Source organism: Lepisosteus platostomus, chromosome 10 (assembly GCF_059453375.1).
Source record: "Lepisosteus platostomus isolate fLepPlt1 chromosome 10, fLepPlt1.hap1, whole genome shotgun sequence".
Lineage (NCBI taxonomy): Eukaryota > Metazoa > Chordata > Actinopteri > Semionotiformes > Lepisosteidae > Lepisosteus > Lepisosteus platostomus.
In genome coordinates, this window is record NC_142620.1 from 26,685,833 (window position 1) to 26,707,206 (window position 21,374).

The window sequence follows — 21,374 nt, forward strand, 5'->3', positions numbered from 1 at the left end:
ATAATATGGTCAGAAGGAGCACGTAAAAAACGTTTCAAAATAACCACATATAAGACTTTGATGCTTAAAATGTTTAGGGAGAAATGGAATACTGGTGTGTATTTTTTATTTAAAATACCAATACCAGAAATATACAGTTTACAGAATATGTTTACGTTCCTAAATTAATATCCTTTATGACCTTCAGATGCATTATGCTCCTATTTTTTTATGCTCAGCTACTAAAATTTCCCTTTAGTGGTAAAATTCCATATAAATATTCAATACTAAGCAGATTAAAATGTGCACAGTAAAGCGATTAAATGATTACATCTTTTCACTACCGACCACTGCACCACGTGTGCCCCTGTCGGTCATTTTGGCCAGCCAATCACATACCACGGTATGGTGTGGTGATGCCCATGGTATGGGTTTGTACCGTGCATTTTGAATGGCTGCATCTGTACATATCTAACACCACACTCATTCAAGACCCCTCAAGACAATTCCGGATCACTCAGATGACATCTTAAGATCACTTTATTAGACACACAATTTCTTGCATTCTGAATTTGTCTTTTCACATACCCCAGCTTGCTCTCCATCTTGTACCTCGAGCAACCTTATTTACTGTATCTCTTGCAGTAAATGCCCAACCATCTACATTGAAAACAAAGAAACAAAGAAGACTTGGAGGCCGCTTCAGAGAACATGTTAGGGCTGTGAAGATTAAAGATTTCTCTTAGCCCATAGTTTCTCATTTTACCTCTGACAGCCATGATTACACTGATTTCTCTGTCTGCATTCTCAAAGTAGGGTTTCTTTACTCATATAGCAGAAAGACGTCAGAAGCTAAAATTATCCTGAAATTTGGTTCACACCTTACCCCTTCTCTAAACGACTTGTTTTCTTCTAAGTCTCTCTATTCATTTATAGGTTTCGTTTCACACCTCTCCACACCTATCTCGACCTCGCACCACTTGATTGGCCACTCTGCCTCTCCCCTGCTCCCACCCCCTCCTCTCTCCTGACTTTTGTTTTCCCATGCTATGTTATCTTTGCCAGCAGCCATATCACCCTGCAACTCAGAACTGGCAACCCACTGAAGCTAAGCAGGTGTGAGCCTGGTCAGTACCTGGATGGGAGACCTCCGGGGAAAAACTAAGGTTGCTGCTGGAGGAGGTGTTAGGGGGGCGCTTACCCTGCAGTCCATGTGGGTCCTAATGCCCTAGTATAGTGACGGGGACACTATAATGTGAACAGGCGCCGTCCTTTGGATGAGATGTAAAACCGAGGTCCTGACTCTCTGTGGTCATTAAAAATCCCACGGTGCTTCTTGAAAAGAGTAGGGGTATAGCCCCAGTGACTTGGCTAAATTTCCTATTGGCCCTTACCAATCATGGCCTCCTAATAATTCCCATCTATGAATTGGCTTCATTACTCTGCTCTCCTCCCCACTGATAGCTGATGTGTGGTGAGCGTTCTGGCACACTATGGCTGCCGTCGCATCATCCAGGTGGATGCTGCACATTGGTGGTGGTGGAGGGGAGTCCCCATTACCTGTAAAGTGCTTTTACAGTGGAGTGGAGTGTCCAGAAAAGTGCTATATAAGTGTAAGCAATTATTATTATTATTATTATTATCTTTCTTACACCTGAAGAAGGCTCCACAGGTGAAACATTGTGCATTCTTTCTTCTCTTTCAGCATTGAATGAACCTATTACTTGTTCCCATACTGTGATATATACAATTATAAGAAATATGAACATATAATATGAACTCCACTAACCTGTTGGTAAAAGATTATTGAAGGAGAATGCGTTCAGTGTGAGGACCAATTCTGCAAGGTGTACCAGGTAGTGTGTGGATCAAGCACTGTCCGTTTGAGGATTAGGTTAGTGTAGTTGCCATGGGCACCAGAATGGGACCCAGCTATGCCAATATTTTTTTCGGCTGGGTAGAAGAACGCTTCTTCGCTTCCTACACTGGCTATGTCCCTGACCTCTACAAACGATATATTGATGACTGCGTTGGTGCCGCCACATGCTCCAACGATCAGCTTGAGTTCTTCCTGCACCATTTCATCAACTTCCACCCGTCCCTCAAATATTCAGTTAACATATCTTCCACTACTCTTCCGTTTCTAGACATCAACTTCTCCATCAACTGCCCCCGACTCTCCACTTCAGTTTATTACAAACCCACGGATTCACACAGCTACCTCCTGTACAGCTCATTTCACCCCAACCACACTAAAAACTCTCTTCCTTTTTCACAGTTCCTCAGGCTACGACGATTATGCAGCAACGACATAGACTTCGAGAACCAAGCCCTTGAAATGTACTCCTTTTTCATCAACAGAGGATACCCCAGCAGTGTGATTGACAGGGCCCTTGCCCGAGCCAAAACTCCCCCCGGACCATCAACCCGATCAGGAACTCCCACCGTAACAACCGCGTTCCTTTGGTGCTTCCCTACCACCCTAACACACTTCCTATCCCCAGGACTATTAACCACACCTTTTCCATCCTACAGGATGATCCCTCCATTGGGGCCCTCTTTTCTGATCGTCCCATCATCTCATATCGCCGACCACCTAATCTGCGTAACCTCCTTGTTCACAGCTCTCACAGTTCACAGTTGACCGGCCTCAACAACCATCCACACCAGGCACTTTCCCTTGCAACATAGCTCGCTGCATCACCTGCAAGTACACATCCAACACCATACTCATACAAGGCCCCTCAGGACAATTCCGGATCACCCAGCATCTGGTACCTCCAGCAACCTTATTTACTGTATCTCTTGCAGTAAATGCCCAGCCAACTACATTGGAGAAAAAGGAATGAGGAGAGAACAAGTCAGGGCTGTGAAGATTAAAGATCTCTCCAAGCCCATTGTTTTCTCATTTCACTTCTGACGGCCACGAGCACTCTAATCTCTCCGTCTGTGTTCTCAAAGACGGTTTTCCAAACTCATACATCAGAAAGACTACCGAAACCAAAATTATTCTGCAGCTAGGATCACACATTCTGCCTTCTCTTAACGACAGACTACTGTTCTTTTAAATTTTCTCCATTCATTGGAAGTTTCATTTCACACCTCTCTACACCCATTCTGACTTCACACCTCTTGATTGGCCTCTCTTTCTGTCCCCTGCTCCCGCCTCTCACTCCTCCTCCCTCCCAGCCTTTGTTCTCCTGCTACATTTCTTTTGCCTACTGCCTTGTCTCTCTCACACCTGAAGAAGGCTCCACAGCCGAAACGTTGTGTTTTCTTTCTTCTTTTTTTCAGCATGGAATAAACCTATTACTTGTTCCTTTGCAGCCTACGCATGCTGACGCAGCTACCCACCTGAACTATTATTTTTATTGTCAGCTACCAAAAATTCCCTTAAATTACATAATTCCATATTAATATTCCATATTAAGTGGATTTAATGAAGCAAAGCAGAGAAAGATTGATGTAGTCATTTCACTAACATCTAACACACCACAAGTGCCACCTTTTGTTAGTCTTTGGCCAGTGAATCACACACTCTACCGTTACGCCACAAATGCAGTAGTATGAATTAACACGTGTTCTGAATGGCTGCATCTGTTAGATTTTGCCACTGTTCTTGCAATTCATCAGTACTCTTTTACAATCTCAGCGTCTAAGCCTTATATTCACATTCTTAACACATTCATATCCTAGCTTTTCATTTGCTTTGGTTAATTTTTTTAGATAGATTGAAGATTTCAGTTTCAGCCATATAAAGCTGTAGGGGTTTTGTGAATTTACTGGCATAATATTTAGTTGTAACACTAAATTGTGTGAATTTACTTTGGTTATTAGGAATCAATTGGAAGAACAACAAGGAGTCTTCAGAAGAATTTATAACACACAAAATATGTTTTATGTGTTTATTTTACTGCATACATGTTGTATATAGTTATTTATTATCATGTAAATTTTGCTTTGTTGCTGATAGGTTAAACTTTCGAAACCCGGGCCCAAAGTCATGTGACAGATTATTAGCCCTGTTTCGTCGGTTAAACCAACTGATCACAAGCATTGCCATGATAAACAGTGTCCTTTTTAATTCAGTTTGAATTTTAACTGTACGTACTATCTGAGTATTTTCCCAGGGCTTTAAAATTTTTGGTGTCATCATCTTTGCTTTAAAGGTACCCTCTTCATGGAAGAATTGTGACCTTCAACGTTTACCAAGCCTATTTTAAGCTATTTTTTTTAATTAAAGCTTATCAGTGTTCATGTAAATTGTGTTATCCATGAGGGTGAACAGTGTTAAAAATACACTAGAGTGGTGCACATCTGTACTTTACACCTATTCTCAATCCTCATGTTGTGAGATGAATGCAAGTACACTGATCCAGAGTTTAAGCAGCTGCTTATGTGTCACCCACATGATGTCACTCAGGTGGTGTGAACCTGTGTACATACAGTATATATTGTCTTGAACACTCCGCCAATTGTCTTTTTGCTGGCTGCATCAAGTGAGTTAAATTGAAAACTAGTATCATCCTAAATTAAGATGTGCTGTTCTCCACATTGGTGAGGTTCAGATGCACAAATTAAAAATATGTAGACTGATTTACTGTATTTACATCAGTACATGATCCTTGATGATTGCTATTTCTAGTCATTTTTCACAGTTGGGAATTGGTATAACATATTTGGATGGACTCCAGATTTAAATTCCCTTTCCAAGAACATTTTCAAGTCTATTTACGCAGTTCAAGCAAATATTAAGTTCACCAAAAGGGTGGATAAAAAACACTCTTTACAAATTTGGGGGAACAATGTATTTTACACCACCCTGTTACTCTGGCAAAGCCAAGCAATTCTGTTCATAGTACCCTCATCTGTGGCATGCCTGTGATTCATAGCACCTCTCCTCCACAGGTTCATGGAGCCAGACCCCAGTCACACTCTGGAGGAACGAGTAGTTCACTGGTACTTTGGGCAGCTAGACAACAATGGCAGCAGTGACATAAACAAAAAGGAGTTGAAACCTTTCAAGCGCTATGTCAAGAAGAAAGCCAAACCTAAAAAATGTGCACGAAAGTTCACAGATTACTGTGATTTGAACAAGGACAAGGCCATCTCTCTGCTGGAGCTGAAGGGGTGCTTGGGTGTCAGTCGGGATGGAGGTGAGCATATTTCTTCTTCATGTGTAAAGCAAATGATTGAAAGTGCTTTTTAGAGTCTCATATTGTCTAAGAAATACAGTTCCTTCCAAATGTATTCACCCACTTCCAATGATTTACAATTTGAATTACAAATGATATACAGTACACATATTTCTCAAAGTGAATATGTTTTAATCAAAACTTGAATGCTGAAACTGAACAGTTTTGGGGTTTAGTTTAACGGTTTTAAAACCACAATGAAAAATCCAAAACTAAAATGGTGATTGCATACTGTAAGTATTCATCCCCTTTGCTATGGCAGAAATAAGTTCCAGTGTACAAATTTAACAAGTCACTCAAGTAGTTGAATGACCTCTATTTTTGTACCATAATGGTAACTCACATGATTTCAAATAAATGCATGTGGACACAGAAAGGCAGTAAATTTCAAGCAATTAAACATGAAGACCACAGAGCTTTCAAAACAACTCAGCGATAAAGCTGTAGAAAGGCACACATTAGACATCACACATCACGGTAAACAAAAAATTTCAAAGAGCAAAATATTGTTTTGACATTTCATCTTTCACCTATGTAGCGGCGAGGCTTATTAATAAGGCAGAATTAAATGTTTCTGAGCTTTCCCAAATTAGGCCTCATCTCTCTGTTCATCTCTGTGGTGCAGCCACAGAGAAACTATTCATGCAGGCTGATTTAAGGTTTCCTTTGATAAGGTTTCCTAGGACAGCTCCCAAAGGGGGATGCACTTAGCTAAGCCTGGCTATCATGATCAATAGTCATCCATTGGCGCCTATCTGTCTAGGGAGTGCCAGATGGACATCTGGACTGCATTCCTAAGTGTCAGGAGTAAGTGACTCATATCTCACCTTGATCAACCAATCAGGGACTGGTAGGGCCGGGTAACCCACGTGGGACTCTGATGCCCATGGAACTTTCAGCCAATCAACGAGCTGAAGATCCTCCAGGTAAAAACAGGCAACACAGAGAGCCTGGAAGATTCAGTGAGATTCAGTGGAAGATTCTGTGGACTATTCTAAAGGGAATTCAAAGGAGAATTCCAGGACAGGACGGCCCAGGAGCAGAAGGCTCCCAAGGGCAGGACATTCTCTCAGCGCGCCTCCTGACCATCCTGAGACTCAGCCCGGACAACCACGGAACGGCCAGTGTGTCCGAGTGCCAGAACTTTCCTTTGTTCTAAGAGTCTAGACCGGAGGTTGCCAGAGAGTAACCAGAGGATCCACCCGAGGTTAGCAACAGCAGCAGGCCTCATGAACAGGTCAGAACTGTGGACAGCTGAATCACTATTCAGAACTAGCTCTTCATCAGGAACGAACCGGTCCTCTTCCTGACTTGCTGGGACCCACAGTCATCTTTTCTCCTGTGCGCAAACTTTGCTAGTTAAAGCCAACACTAACTAGCCGGTCAGTGAGCATCAGCAGCGCACCGTCGCAAGCCGCACAGCACAGCCTGGCACACAGCCAGAGAGCGCGGATTAGACACCAACAGCCTGCAACTGTTTCTTTGTGCCCGCAGGAGATCTGAATCCCCAGAGATTCGATGAGTATTCAACTTCAATGCATTACAGCTCGAGAATTCAATTATTATCCCAACCAGTTGATATCAATTTAATTCCTAAGAGTTATGTACTTGTTTTGAGTATCTAATGTAGAAGTTATAACCAAGTTCATTTACGAAACGGTCTAAATGAACGATATACTGAACGTATGTCCTCTTGATGTGTTACACTTTGTAACTGACTGAATATATACCTTTTGTATTCTGATAACCCTCTCGATAAGATCTGTTAGGTTTATATGCATATTCTATGTATTAATAAATGTATCCTCGTGTATTAGTACCTGTGTGTGTGCGTTGTTTGAGTTATATCGCATGGTTGGATTCTAAAGCCATCAAAAGAATCAATTTTGTGATTTACTGCTACAATTAATAATTGTCCCAGTAAATGCCCAAATCCTACAGAACTGGTGCCTTCAGAGAGCACACTACATTTACAATTTGGCGTCCCTGGGCCGGCTATGGCAACTTTACACCTATATAAGTGTTCAATTGGGATTCAAAATATTCACTTTACAAAATGTACACACATCATTTGTAAATCAACGAATTGGGATATATGTGGATAGAGGTGAATACTTTTGCAAGGCACTGTATAATCTGGCTGGTTTGTCTGCAGTAGAATATGAGGTTAGTCTTGCTCTTGGAAAAAGGTGGACTGGTGGACAGGAGCCACTAATTCAATATTGTGCAGAGCTGGTCATGTGCTTCCATGACTGTGGGCAACAGAGAATTGATGTACTTGACTTACTTTATTGTCCTAGATGATACATTTGCTTTGCAGGCAGGTAAAGACACAACACTAAAAATAGTTAACAGACATAACACATTACACAATACATTTAACACACAATAAATTTTACTGTATGGTGAAAAAGGAAACATGTAAATAAAGTAAATGCACAGTCAATTGTCCAAAATGAGCAGGTTGATAGCTGTGGGAATAATGAATTAGTTCAATTTCTCTTGAATCTGGGCAGTCTAATTGATGCCCAGATGGAAGGAGGTCAAATTCACTGTGCAAGGGGTGGTCATGACAGTCAATGATTACATTGACCTTCTGCGCTATTTGGTTGATGTAGATCTTAAAGCAGTAGTTTAAGTCATAAAGCTATAGTTGTTGTAGACCAAGTTTTGCTGGCTACCTTCACAATCCTGCTCAATGTATTTTTATTACGTGTATTAAGGTTACCAAACCAGGATACAGCAGTGAATGTTAGGACAGATTCAATAAAAGTTCTACAGAATAAAGTCATTGATCTACTACACACATTAAAAGACTGAGAGGTTTTTAAGGAAGAAAAATCACTGTTGGCACTTCTTGCATTTACATCTGTGTTTTCCTCAAAGGTTAATTTATAATCAACAACAATGCCAAGATTTTTTAACTGTTGAGAATTTCAAATTCTTGTTCCTCAGTTTTTTATATTTTATTTATAACCATTAACAAAACACAAACATCATTAATTGGCATTTAATGAAGCAAAATATTGTATAGGAATTAAATTGATATCAATTAGGAATTAAATTGATATCAACTGGTTGGGATAACAATTGAATTCTCGAGCTGTAATGCATTGAAGTTGAATACTCATCCAATCTCTGGGGATTCAGATCTCCTGCGGGCTCTCTGGCTCCATGCCAGGCTGTGCTGTGCGGCTTGCGACAGTGCGCTGCTGATGCTCACTGACCGGCTAGTTAGTGTTGGCTTTAACTAGCACAGTTTGTGCACAAGAGAAAAGATAACTGTGGGTCCCAGCAAGTCAGGAAGAAGACCGGTACATTCCTGATGAAGCGCTAGTTCTGAATAGTGATTCAGCTGTCCACAGTTCCGACCTGTTCGCGAAGCTTGCTGCTGATGCTAACCTTGGGTGGATCCTCGGGTTACTCCCTGGCAACCTCCGCTCTAGACTCTGGCCGTTCCGTGGTTGTCCGGGCTGAGTCTCAGGATGGTCAAGAGGCGCCCTGCGAGAATGTCCTGCCCTTGGGAGCCTTTCTGCTCCTGGGCCGTCCTGCCCTGGAATTGTCTCGCACCCCTGGAAATCTCCTTTGAATTCCCCTACTAGAATAGTCCTTAGAATAGTCTCCTGTGTTGCCTGTTTTTACCTGGAGGAACTTCAGCTCGTTCATTGGCTGAAAGTTTCCTGGGCATCAGAGTCCCACGTGGGTTACTCGGCCCTACCAGTCCCTGATTGGTTGATCAAGGTGAGATATGAGTCACTTACTCCTGACACTTCGGAATGCATTCCAGATGTCCATCTGGCACTCCCTAGACAGATAGGCGCCAATGGATGACCATTGATCATGATAGCCAGGCTTAGCTAAGTGCATCCCCATTTAGGAGCTGTCCCTTATCAAAAGAAAACATCTTTAAATCAGCCTGCATGAATAGCTTCTCTGTGGCTGCACCACAGAGATGAAAAGAGAGATGGGGTCTCATTTAGGAAAGCACAGCAACACTTAATTCTGTCTTATTAACAAGTGTTGCCGCTACAATAAGAATAGACAGAGCTACTTAACTAATTTACAGAAACAATTTAACATAATATGTCAATGGTTCATTTATTTTTCTTATTTTTAACATTTTGAATATTTTTAACTATTCCATTTTAAACAGGTTAATATCTGGAGTGGACTTTGTCCATTTCATTTTATAGATATGGTATTTTAAGATAAGATAAAATAAGATCTATCGTAATCCATAGAACCCAAAACATTTTATTTTATCCATTTCATTTTATGGATATGGTATCTTCACATAATTAAAAATAGATTTATTCTTATAAATATAAACCTTTGGTCCATATCTGTATGTGTAAAATGAAGTAAGGTGTCAAACCTATTAAAAGAAAACTGAATATGTAAAGATCTTAATAAGAAATGTTCACTCCTAAAAGTTTTGGGTTCAGTACATTGATAAAACAAATGGTATAAAGTTTCTTTATTTTACAAAACACACATTGATCATCTAAGTTGAGCCTAAATCTGGATAATGTTTGACTAATTGGATAAATTTGATGAATAATTTTATATGACTATTATTTAATTTTATTGGTAAGACAATACCAATTTGCCATTTCCATACTTTCTGCCAATTAATGTTGTTACATTTAGAATTACAGTAACTCTTTGCAGGTGAAATGTATGCTGGTAAACATATGTTCTTTATATTATTATTATTATTATTATTATTATTATTATTATTATTATTATTATTATTATTATTATTATTATTATTACATTACTTTTCTAAAACATTATCACCACCCAATAAGACAATAGAAGTTAATTGATTGGTTGAGTAATTAGAGTATATGTTTTGTTATTGCCTTATTGCCCCTAAGGAGAGTAACCCCCCCCAGGGATAGCATCAAACACTATTTCATATTATTTGGGCGTAACTGAAATCTTGAAGGTCTCCAAAAATTCTACAAAAGATAATTTGTCATTCTCAATTAGCAATTGTCTCACCAATATAATACCATTATTAAACCATCTTTGAAAAAAAAAGATTTTTATAATGTATATCATTGTTGTTCTAAATACAACATGTCTATGGGGAAATGTGTTTATAGGCCAGTGTCCAAGATATAAGTACTTGTTTATAAAAATTGGATAACTTAATAGGGATCTTAATAAGTCTGCCCACCTTCTCACAGACAAATTAAGGGATCACATTTCAAAAACTGTCTATATTTTTAGATAATTGTTATTCCAATTAATTTTAAAAACTGTATTTGAAGGTTTAAAATCCAGAACATGTAGGTAACCTTGATCCTGTTTATTAGTACTAGTTGTTTTTTTTTTCAGATAGTGATATTTATTTTTCCAGATAAAATCATATAGAAGTTTATTAAGGTTATTTATTACAGATTGGGGTACCTCTAATGCCAGTGCAGTATATACTGACCAAAATATTCCTTCTGCTTTTGAAAGAAGCGCACGCCCTGTTAATGATAGGTCTCTCATTAACCAAGCATGATTTTGTTTTCGGTTTTTCCATAATTGGAGTAAAAATTAATTAATTTGTCTGATCTTTATATAGATTCAAAGAGTGCGGTACAAGCCAGTACTGCACGCAACTCAATACATCATACCGCGTTGTACCGCGGTACGTGATTGGCTGGCCAAAATGACCAACTGGGGCACTTGTGGTGCATTGGTCGGCAGTGGAAAGATTTAATCATTTAATCTCATGTGCACATTTAATCTGTTTAGTATTCAATATTTACATGGAATTTTACAACTAAAGGGAAATTTTAGTCACTGAGCATAAAAGGAGCATAACGCATCTGAAGGTCATAAATGATATTAATTTAGGAACATAAACATATTATGTAAACTGTATATTGCTGGCATTGGTAGTTTAAAGAAAAAATACACACCAGTATTCCATTTCTCCCTTAACATTTTAAGCATCAAAGTCTTACACGTGGTTATTTCGGAAACGTTTTTACGTGCTCCTTCTGACCATATCACTGTACGTTTATATACTTTGTGAAAAGTGATCGTTTTAACATTTTCTGCGAATACACTCGTTATCGGAGTAGACAAAAGCATACTTTTAGAATTGGATTAATAGGAAATATAAGATGGAATCGCATATCTCAAGAAATTAATAATGATATAATTATATTCAGGTACTGTAGCACAAGCAGTAGTACAAGACTTTCTATTGATATTTGTATGGCTGTTTCACCAGACTGCTGTGTCAGTGCCTCTGTGGTGTGACGGGTTAAGTGACTAACTGATTGACGTAAGGTTGGGTGTTCAAATCCAGCAATCGCTATGAGTTTTCTTTTAACAAATAAATATTTCTTTGAAAAACTAAAATAGCAAATATTATGGACACTATATTGACATTTTTTATATGACTAAATATCACAACATGTTCATACTGTATGTACACAGCGGTACCGCAGGGTGTAAGGAACAAACCCACGTGATCCCGAAAGCGCTACATCATTAATATAGTAATATCTTCCATGTCGCATTAACAAGTTTAAAAGGAGGAGACACTTTACACTTTAACTCTTCAGTTCACAGAGAAATTTCACCAGAGCCTCACAACATTGTCCAATAATACTCTTCTTGTGTCTAATTTTTTGTTCAGCAGGATTCAAGCAGGATTTCATATAAAAGGCAGCGACGTCACTGCACTGGCAAGCCCAAATCAAAGTTTAACCTGTTCAGAGCCTACATTACACTTTCGCATTTCATTTTGACCTGAAGACTCTCACACCTGAAGAAGGCTTCACAGCCGAAACGTTGCTTTTTCTCTCTTCTCTTTTCAGCATGGAATAAACCTATTACTTGTTCCTTTGCAGACTACGCAGGCTGAAATAGTGTTGTACAGTGATAATAGACATGGGTAATGTCATCCCCATTAAACTATGTGCTTATCGCTCAATTCCTGCTAAACTAAAAGTGTGTATTGTCTGTTTAGGGTTCTGTAGCATTCCAGTTTATGTTGTGTTTGTACTTGCAAAATAGTGATTACAAACATTAAAATCATACTTGCTTTATACTGTCCAACTGAGCAATCTTGCTTTTATAAGAGATACCGACTTTTTCATGCTTAATGTGTACGATGCTATAATACAGTTTAAAATAATTAAAAGTCTAAACAGTATCAACTTGAATTCTTATCTCTATTAATATATCTATGAAGTGGTATTAAATAAATACAGCTTTTTGGTATAGATTACACTTTTCTAAAATTTATTTAAAAAATAAAAACTATTACAATCTAATCTTTCCAAGTTTGATCCCAAGAGGAAGTATAATATGCTCCTGCTTTGTTTAGCGATGGTATGAAAAATAAATCTAAATGGTGATAAAGCCATGCTGAAAGTTTATTTAGATACTTAGAAGACAAAGATAATGATTTATGTTGCATTGTCAGATTGTGAATCAATAAAGACATTTAATTAAACACGCGTTTGCGATCTAAATCAAAATGGGGGTAACGGGGACTCTCTTCTCTCTCTTATTATCAAAACTCGTTCAATTGTGGTTCTTTCGGTTCCACGGAGGGCTTCTCAGATAGTTGGGCATTCAGGTTGAAAAGTTTGAGTTGTATTTGTCATTAAATTGGCATTCTGAATATTGAAACTGAGTACTAAGTAGCTACTGCATTCATCTGGTAGTTATTATCACAAAAATACTTTTGTTAAATTAAGATCACAACCAAACAGTACGTCAAAATGCCCCATTTGAAATTCACCTACAGTATTTAAAGTCCATCAGAAATACACCTACAGTATAAACCGCTACAATTCACAGATGCATCGGGAAAAAACTTTCACAACTCTTTACCAATCACAACTACAAGCCCATTTAGCATTAATCTGTTTTTTTCTACTGAATCTTCCATTTTGTTTGGGCATAAATCTCAGTTTTCAGAACTGCATTAGAAACAGGCATAGTTTAGAGTTATTTAAGTTGAATATTTCCAGTTATTTAAAAATCATATAATTTACTTTATATCTAATGTCTAATTAGATGTGAGAAATATCTCAGAATATTAAATCTGAATGATATAATACCTTCTAATACTACACAAATGTCTTTGAGGAGGCTAGTGCCATGCTGGCAACAGTGTTTTATAGCTTTAACTTCACCAGTAGTGGTCAATGTTGGACATCTGGTTCCCTTGATATCTGTTTAGTCTCCAGACAGAAGGAATTAATTTAGGATCATGTTTCAGGTGTTCCTCTGTCAGAATACTTAGGAAAAGTAATACAGCAAACCTAAAAGAGGACTAGGAGACATGCAGCCTTTTTGTCCTTGAACAATGTTCTGCATAATAATGTTCACCTCTCTGTCCAGCATATTTTATTTCATATGCATTTTGACAGATCATTTTATAATCAATTGTTTTCAGAATATCCCCCCCTCCAAATTTTTTTTGGGGGTTTTGCTTGCAGTGAGGTTAATCTAAACATCACTGAGGATTTTCTATATTTTAATCGAAAAAGTCTTTCAGGTGGTCATACCCAAACTTTCCATATGTAAATGAACTGCACTCTAAAGGTTTGGCATCTACTTAACTAATAATTATTAATAATTTATCTCTCAATTTCCCCATTAATATGCTGGTAAAATGCATAGTGATGCTGTAGGAGGAGCCATCTCTCGGACGTGACATGAAAATCAGGTCCTGTCTGCTTGGTCATTAAACATCCTATTAAAGTTTGTAGGGGCTTAAATAAAATAGTAAGAGTTTACCCTGGTGACCTGGCAATAATCCAGTTTTACCAAGCATGTTGCGTTTAGGTGACCAAGCTTGGACATGTTTGTACTACAAGCTTTTGTAAAAACAAAACTCAAGGGGGCACAAAATAATCTAGTTGACCCTGGTGACCTGGTACAATCTTTCCTCCCTAAAATTCAATTGGTAAAACATTTTCTCACTTCATCTGATCTTCTGTGGAGTGGGGCTGCTAGCACAGAGTTACTTCAGTGTGTCGCCCACGTACCCACCTGCACTTCAAGTGGTGTAAGAAGTGTCTCCTTTTCTACGTGCTATGAGCTTTGTGAACCTCTGTAATAAAAAGTTCTATACAAATGCAGGGAATTATCATTACATACTGTATCACTATGTAGCGGCGAGGCTTATTAAAATACAGGAATTAAGTTTTCTGCTCCCTTGCCAGTCCCTCTCTCTTTCATCTCAGTTGTGCTTGAGGCCACTCCATTTGGTTCACAATTAAGGTGTTTGTCTAGCTGATAGAGTGTCCTGATAAGGAACAGCTCCCCAATTCCTGAGATTCTCCAGCAACCTTAACAAATGGTTATCTGGCACCTTAAAGTCTGAGATTCCAAGGGAGAGTCTGATGCAGAGTTGTTTACAACCCTAAGGTCAGAGTACATGGTTACTCATCATCGGCCAATCAGGAACTGGTAGGGCAGGTTAACTCCACTTGGGTATCTGATGCCCATGAAACTTTCAACCAATGAACAACCTGCAGTTCCTCTAGGTAAAAACAGGCAACACAGAGAGCCTGTGGAATGGTTCGCAGGGCAGGACAGTTGTGAAGCGCAGAACAGTAACGGCTAATGTGTCCGAGTGCAGGACTTTCCTTTGTTCTAAGAGTCGAGGACGGAGGTTGCCAGTGCGTAACCAAGGGATCCACCCGAGGTTAGCATCAGCAGCAGGCCTTGTGAACAGGTCGGAACTGTGGACAGCTGAATCAGTATTCAGGACTAGCGCTTCATCAGGAACGAACTGGTCTTCTTCCTGACCTGCTGGGACCCACAGTCACTTTTCTCTTGTGCACAAACTCTGCTAGTAAGCCAGAACTAACTAGCTAGTCTTCAGAGAGCATCAGCTCCACCACGTCGCAAGCCGCACTTAGCACTGCCTGGCCAGAGAACGCGGATTGGACACAGCAACAAGCCTGCCTTTGCTTCTTTGTCCGCAGGAGATCTGAATCCCCACAGATTGGATGAGTATTCAACTTTCTGCATTACAGCTTGAGAATTCAATTGGTATCTCAACCAGTTGATATCAATTTAATTCCTATGAGTGATGTACTTGCTTTTGAGTATTTAGTGTAGAAGTTGTACCCAAGTTCATTTAGGATTAATGAATGATATACTGAATGTATGTCCTCTTGGTATTGGTAGCTCTTCGTGATTGAATATATACCTTTTGTATTCTGCTAACCCTCTTGATAAGATCTGTTATGTTTATATGCACATTTTATGTATTAATAAATGTATTTTAGTTTATTAGTACCTGTGTGTGTGCGTTGTTTGAGTTATACCGCAAAGTTGGATTCTAATGCCATGAAAATAATCATTTTGTGATTTACTGCTACAATTAAGAATTGTCCCAGTAAATGCACAACCCCTACATTACTGGTGCCTCGTAAGAGGATACTACAACCATATATGTGTTTATTATCTTAGCTTGTAATACAAAGTTGATCAGTTCTCAATTGACTGATCTTGTATTATCTTATCAGTAATTATCTATTATTTTATAGATTTCTATATTGTTTTTATTCATTGAGTATGTCAATTATGTTGTTCGCTTGCATTTTTATAAAATTAAATTGTGAATAATAAGTACAATAATATTCGAGTGGTAGAACTGTGTCAGTGTGCATTGGCTGCAAAGAAACAAGCAAAGGTTAATTGCATTATGAACTGCATAAAGAAATGTAAAATAGTTTTCTTTAGGTGTGAGGGCAGGAGTGGATGGTAGCAGGAATAAACAGTAAATCACAGGAGAACAAAGGGCAGGGCAGGTGAGAAAGAGTATCCGAACTGTGAGAGATCAGTGGGAAGAGGTGTGAAGATGAAATCGGTATACGTATGCAGTGATTTAAAAAAATAGATCAGTCTGTTATTGAGAGCTGGGGGAAAGTGTAATCTGCTTGATACAACTATTAAGAATAATATAAGAATTTAATCTTAAAGAAGAAGATTATTTTGTTTGCATTTGTTTGGGTGCTGCTCCAGCCGTACTGAAAAATAAAGTGCTGTTTTTCATTCAACGAGTGTCTGAGTCACTGTGTCTGTCTTAAATAATAATGCCACAATATGTCTTTTATGTGTCACAAAAAACTGACTTGCTTTAACAAAATATATTTACTAATCCTTTTGCCTGGCAATCTACCTGAATGCCCAACTATCTGAGAAGCCCTCCGTGAAACCTAAAGAACCACAATTGAATGAGTTTTGATAATAAGAGAGAGAAAAGAGTCCCCGTTACCCCCATTTTGATTTAAATCGCAAACGTGTGTTTAATTAAATGCCTTTATTGATTCACAATCTGACAATGCAACATAAATCATTATCTTTGTCTTCTAAGTATCTAAATAAACTTTCAGCATGGCTTTATCACCATTTAGATTTATTTTTCATACCATCGCTAAACAAAGCAGGAGCATATTATACTTACTCTTGGGATCAAACTTGGAAAGATTAGATTGTAATAGTTTTTATTTTTTAAATAAATTTTAGAAAAGTGTAATCTATACCAAAAAGCTGTATTTATTTAATACCACTTCATAGATATATTAATAGAGATAAGAATTCAAGTTGATACTGTTTAGACTTTTAATTATTTTAAACTGTATTATAGCGTCGTACACATTAAGCATGAAAAAGTCGGTATCTCTTATAAAAGCAAGATTGCTCAGTTGGACAGTATAAAGCAAGTATGATTTTAATGTTTGTAATCACTATTCTTGCAAGTACAAACACAACATAAACTGGAATGCTACAGAACCCTAAACAGACAATACACACTTTTAGTTTAGCAGGAATTGTGCGGTAAGCACATAGTTTAATGGTGATAACATTACCCATGTCTATTATCACTGTACAACACTATTTCAGCCTGCGTAGTCTGCAAAGGAACAAGTAATAGGTTTATTCCATGCTGAAAAGAGAAGAGAGAAAAAGCAACGTTTCGGCTGTGAAGCCTTCTTCAGGTGTGAGAGTCTTCAGGTCAAAATGAAATGCGAAAGTGTAATGTAGGCTCTGAACGGGTTAAACTTTGATTTGGGCTTGCCAGTGCAGTGACGTCGCTGCCTTTTATATGAAATCCTGCTTGAATCCTGCTGAACAAAAAATTAGACACAAGAAGAGTATTATTGGACAATGTTGTGAGGCTCTGGTGAAATTTCTCTGTGAACTGAAGAGTTAAAGTGTAAAGTGTCTCCTCCTTTTAATGTGTTAATGTGACATGGAAGATATTACTGTATTAATGATGTAGCGCTTTCGGGATCACGTGGGTTTCTTCCTTACACCCTGCGGTCCCGCTGTGAACATACAGTATGAACATGTTGTGATATTTAGAAATATAAAAAATGTCAATATAGTGTCCATAATATTTGCTATTTTAGTTTTTCAAAGAAATATTTATTTGTTAAAAGAAAACTCACAGCGTTTGCTGGATTTTAACACCCAACTCAGTCATTTAACCCATCACATCACAGAGACACTGATGCAGCAGTCTGGTGAAACAGCCATAAAAATATCAATAGAAAGCCTTATACTACTGTTTGTGATACAGTAACTGAATATAATTATATCGTAATTAATTTCTTAAGATACGTGATTCCATATTATATTTCCTATTAATCAAATTCTAAAAGTATGCTTTTGTCTACTCCGATAAAGAGCATATTCGCAGAAAAGGTTAAAATGATCACTTCGCAAAGTATATAAATGTACAGTTATATGGTCAGAATGAGCACGTAAATACGTTTCCAAAATAACCACATGTAAGACTTTGATGCTTAAAATGTTTAGGGAGAAATGGAATACTGGTGTGTATTTTTTCTTTAAACTACCAATACCAGGCATATACAGTACAGTTTACATACAGGAATATGTTTATGTTCCTAAATTAATATATTTTATGAGCATGTGAAAGGCATGGTGAATCGGAGATTCTCAAGACTTTGTATGATTGGAAATGAATGCGTGATTGGATCAACGAAATGCTGTGGTGTTACTTTTTGTCAATGAAAAAATAAAGTTTTTACGTTTATAAAGAATGTGGACCAGGTAATACTTTGAGTTTACAGCTTGTCCAAGGTCATTCATTATTGATACTATTCGTAATATCTTCGGTAAAGACTTTGATGCATAAAATATTTCTGCATAATTAAAATATTTATGATAAAGGTGGTAGGTTGTGTACTTTTGTCCAACTGAGCAATCTTGCTTTCATAAAATATGCCAACTTTTTATTGTCAAATCAAATCAGAGTTTATTTATCAAATGCACAACAATACAGCATGCAACAGTAGTTGCTGGCAATGAAATGTCTTTTCTGCGAGCTCACAAAAATCACAAGAATCACAAAAACACAAAAATCACAAAATTGCGGTTATGAAAATAAGGTTACATAATAATAGATGTAATAGAAACGGAATAAAACTCAATATGAGTAGAGCTGCTATGTGTCCATGGTGTATGCAATATATACAAGTAGTGCGGTTATGCTGAATACAGTGAAAACTGTGTGTCCATATTGCCATTACACAGGTGATTTGCTAAAGGAGCTGCAGGTTGGCTATTTAGCAGTCTTATGGAGGTAGAAGCTGTTCTGTAGTCTGTTGGACTTGGACCGAATGCTTTTATACCATTTACCGGATGGTAGGAGGGAAAACAGTTTGTGACTGGGATGACTGGGGTCCTTGAGAATGGACCTGGCTTTCTTCAGACATCTAGCTGAGTAGATATGCTGGATGTTTGGTAGCTCACAGCCGGTAATGAGCTGCACTGACTTCACCACCTTCTGCAGTACTTTGCGATCCCGGGCGGAGCAGTTCCCATACCAGGCAGTGATGCAACCAGTCAAGATGCTCTCAATAGTGCACCTGTAGAAGTTGGCCTGAATATGTGATGGCATGCCAAACCTCTTTAGCCTACGGAGAAAGAATAGGCGCTGCCGTGCTGTTTTGACCACGGTGTGTGTGTGTTGGGTCCAGGTTAAGTCCTCTGAGATGTTAACTCCCAGGAACTTAAAACTGCTGACCCTCTCCACTGCAGTCCCACTGATGTAGATAGGTGTGTGATCTCCTCCCTGGTGTTTTCTATCGTCCACAATCATCTCCTTAGTCTTACTGATGTTCAGAGAGAGGTTGTTCTCCTGGCACCCTGTATGCAGACTCTTCACCATCTGTGATCAGGCCAATGGCTGTTGTATTGTCCACAAACTTAATGATGGAGTTTGAGTTATGCCTGGCGACACAATCAGGCAATGAGGAGCTGATGTATGCTTTGACCAGCCGCTCAAAGCACTTTATGATAACTGATGTGAGTGCAACAGGGTGGTAGTCATTTAGGCACCTGACTCTGGGTTTCTTAGGAACAGGGACAATGGTGGTTTTCTTAAAGCAGGAAGGAACTATAGACTGAGCTAGGGAGAGATTGAATATGTCCGAGAAGACATCTGCCAGCTGGTCTGTATAATGTATAATACAGTTTAACATGCTGTAATACACCATTTAAATTTAAAAGTCTAAAGAGTATACAACTTAAATTCTTAATTGAATAAAGATTGTCCCTCAGCAGTGATCAGGATTTGAAACCAGGAGTTTTCTGGTGACAGCTCAAATGGTGTACAGGAGAGGTTAAGCTTTATTAACTCCACCTGGCAGTTTTATAAGGCGATTCCGGATACTATTAACATAATCTAAATTGCATACGGTATGATGCGGTATGATGTGAAATGATGCGATTAGATGCGACACGCCCACCGTGTTGTACAGCACCATACCTCGTTTTGAATGGCTGCATCTGTATATTTTAAACGTTACGATTTGTTTCACTGGAATGTCACATATAGTTTCAAGATCACAGTATTTTAATGGAAATATTTCACACTTCTCAATACCAGAGATAAACTTGAAACAGATGAAAAATATTAATTCCCTCAATAGCCTTTTTAACCTCCTTCTCATTTCTTAAAAAATGGTTGAATCATCAGCTAATTGATGCTAACAGATTTTAATTTCTGTTCCCAATAGATTGATACGTTGAAAATGGTTTGTATTGATATGAAGTGCCATTATTTGCATTACCTATAAAACTAGAGTGGGGAAAGTGGACAGCCTTGCCTAATACCTCTTTAAATTTCAAATCTTGATGATATTCCAAGATAGAAAGTTTAATTGAACTATTTAATTGGACTACTGTTCCAAGAGAGTTTAATTGAACTATTGCATTGATTATATAGTGTCTTAACAACTTTCTGAAAGAATGGACCGAAGCCAAAAAAATTATAATGCCTTAAAATTAAATTTGTGTTCAACTCTGTCAAAAGCTTTGTAAAAATCTAAAAATAATATCAAGCTGCCACCCTTAAAAAAAACATTGTAATCTAATCCAAAATAAAACAAGTACTATTACAAATATGCCTAACCTGATTGTGATTCATCAATGATCTGGCCTAAATGTACTTTTATTCTGCTAGAAAATATTATAGCAAGTAATTTTACATAATTATTTAATAGAATTATGAGCCTCCAGTTTTCTAATGCCACAGTGTCTTTATTGGGCTTGGGTATAAGTGATATTAGTCCTTGTCTCATTGAATGGGGCAATTCTTTGACTTCTATGGCTTCATTAAACACAAGTAGAAGGAATTCTGCTACCTAACCTTAAAAACATTTATAAAATTCACTGTTCAAACCATCATTACAATGGCATTCATGGTCTTTAAGATTATTAATACCAGTCTTGATCTCGGTTATAGTTATTTCTTTGTAGCACAATTTCTGAAAATTATCATCTAATTCTTGGTCCTCAGTGTCTGTGACTGAATCAGTGACTGAATCTACAATATTAAAGTCCTGATTATAATTTGAGCGTAATCTTTCCACTAATAAGTGTGGTTGAATGTTGTTAAAGGCTGATGAGAAATCTATAAATAAAAGCCTGGCATGTGTCTTGTTGCCTTCTAGAATATAAGAGCTTCAATAATGTAAGGGTAGCATCTTCGGCTCCTCTTTTGGCCCTGTAGGCAAACTGCATGGCAAAATATAACGAAATATAATACTGATCTGTTCAGCACATAATCTCAGTATCAGCCCACTGATGTTATCATATTCATTAACCAGTTTTGAAGCATTTTTTTTTTACTCAAGGTTTATAATTTGAAAAAACTTTAACTGGATAAATAGGAATCAACAT

General features: G+C 38.0%; 1 protein-coding gene across 3 annotated transcripts in view; it reads left to right on the forward strand.

Moving 5' to 3' along the window:
• smoc1 (SPARC related modular calcium binding 1) overlaps window positions 1-21,374 on the forward strand; it is a 329,006-nt gene that overhangs the window by 278,808 nt on the left and 28,824 nt on the right. For all 3 annotated transcript variants that reach the window (XM_088648925.1, XM_088648923.1, XM_088648924.1), the window contains exon 13: window positions 4,888-5,135. In XM_088648925.1, coding sequence (XP_088505051.1) covers window positions 4,888-5,135 — 248 coding nt within the window. The remainder of the gene's footprint in view (window positions 1-4,887; window positions 5,136-21,374) is intronic.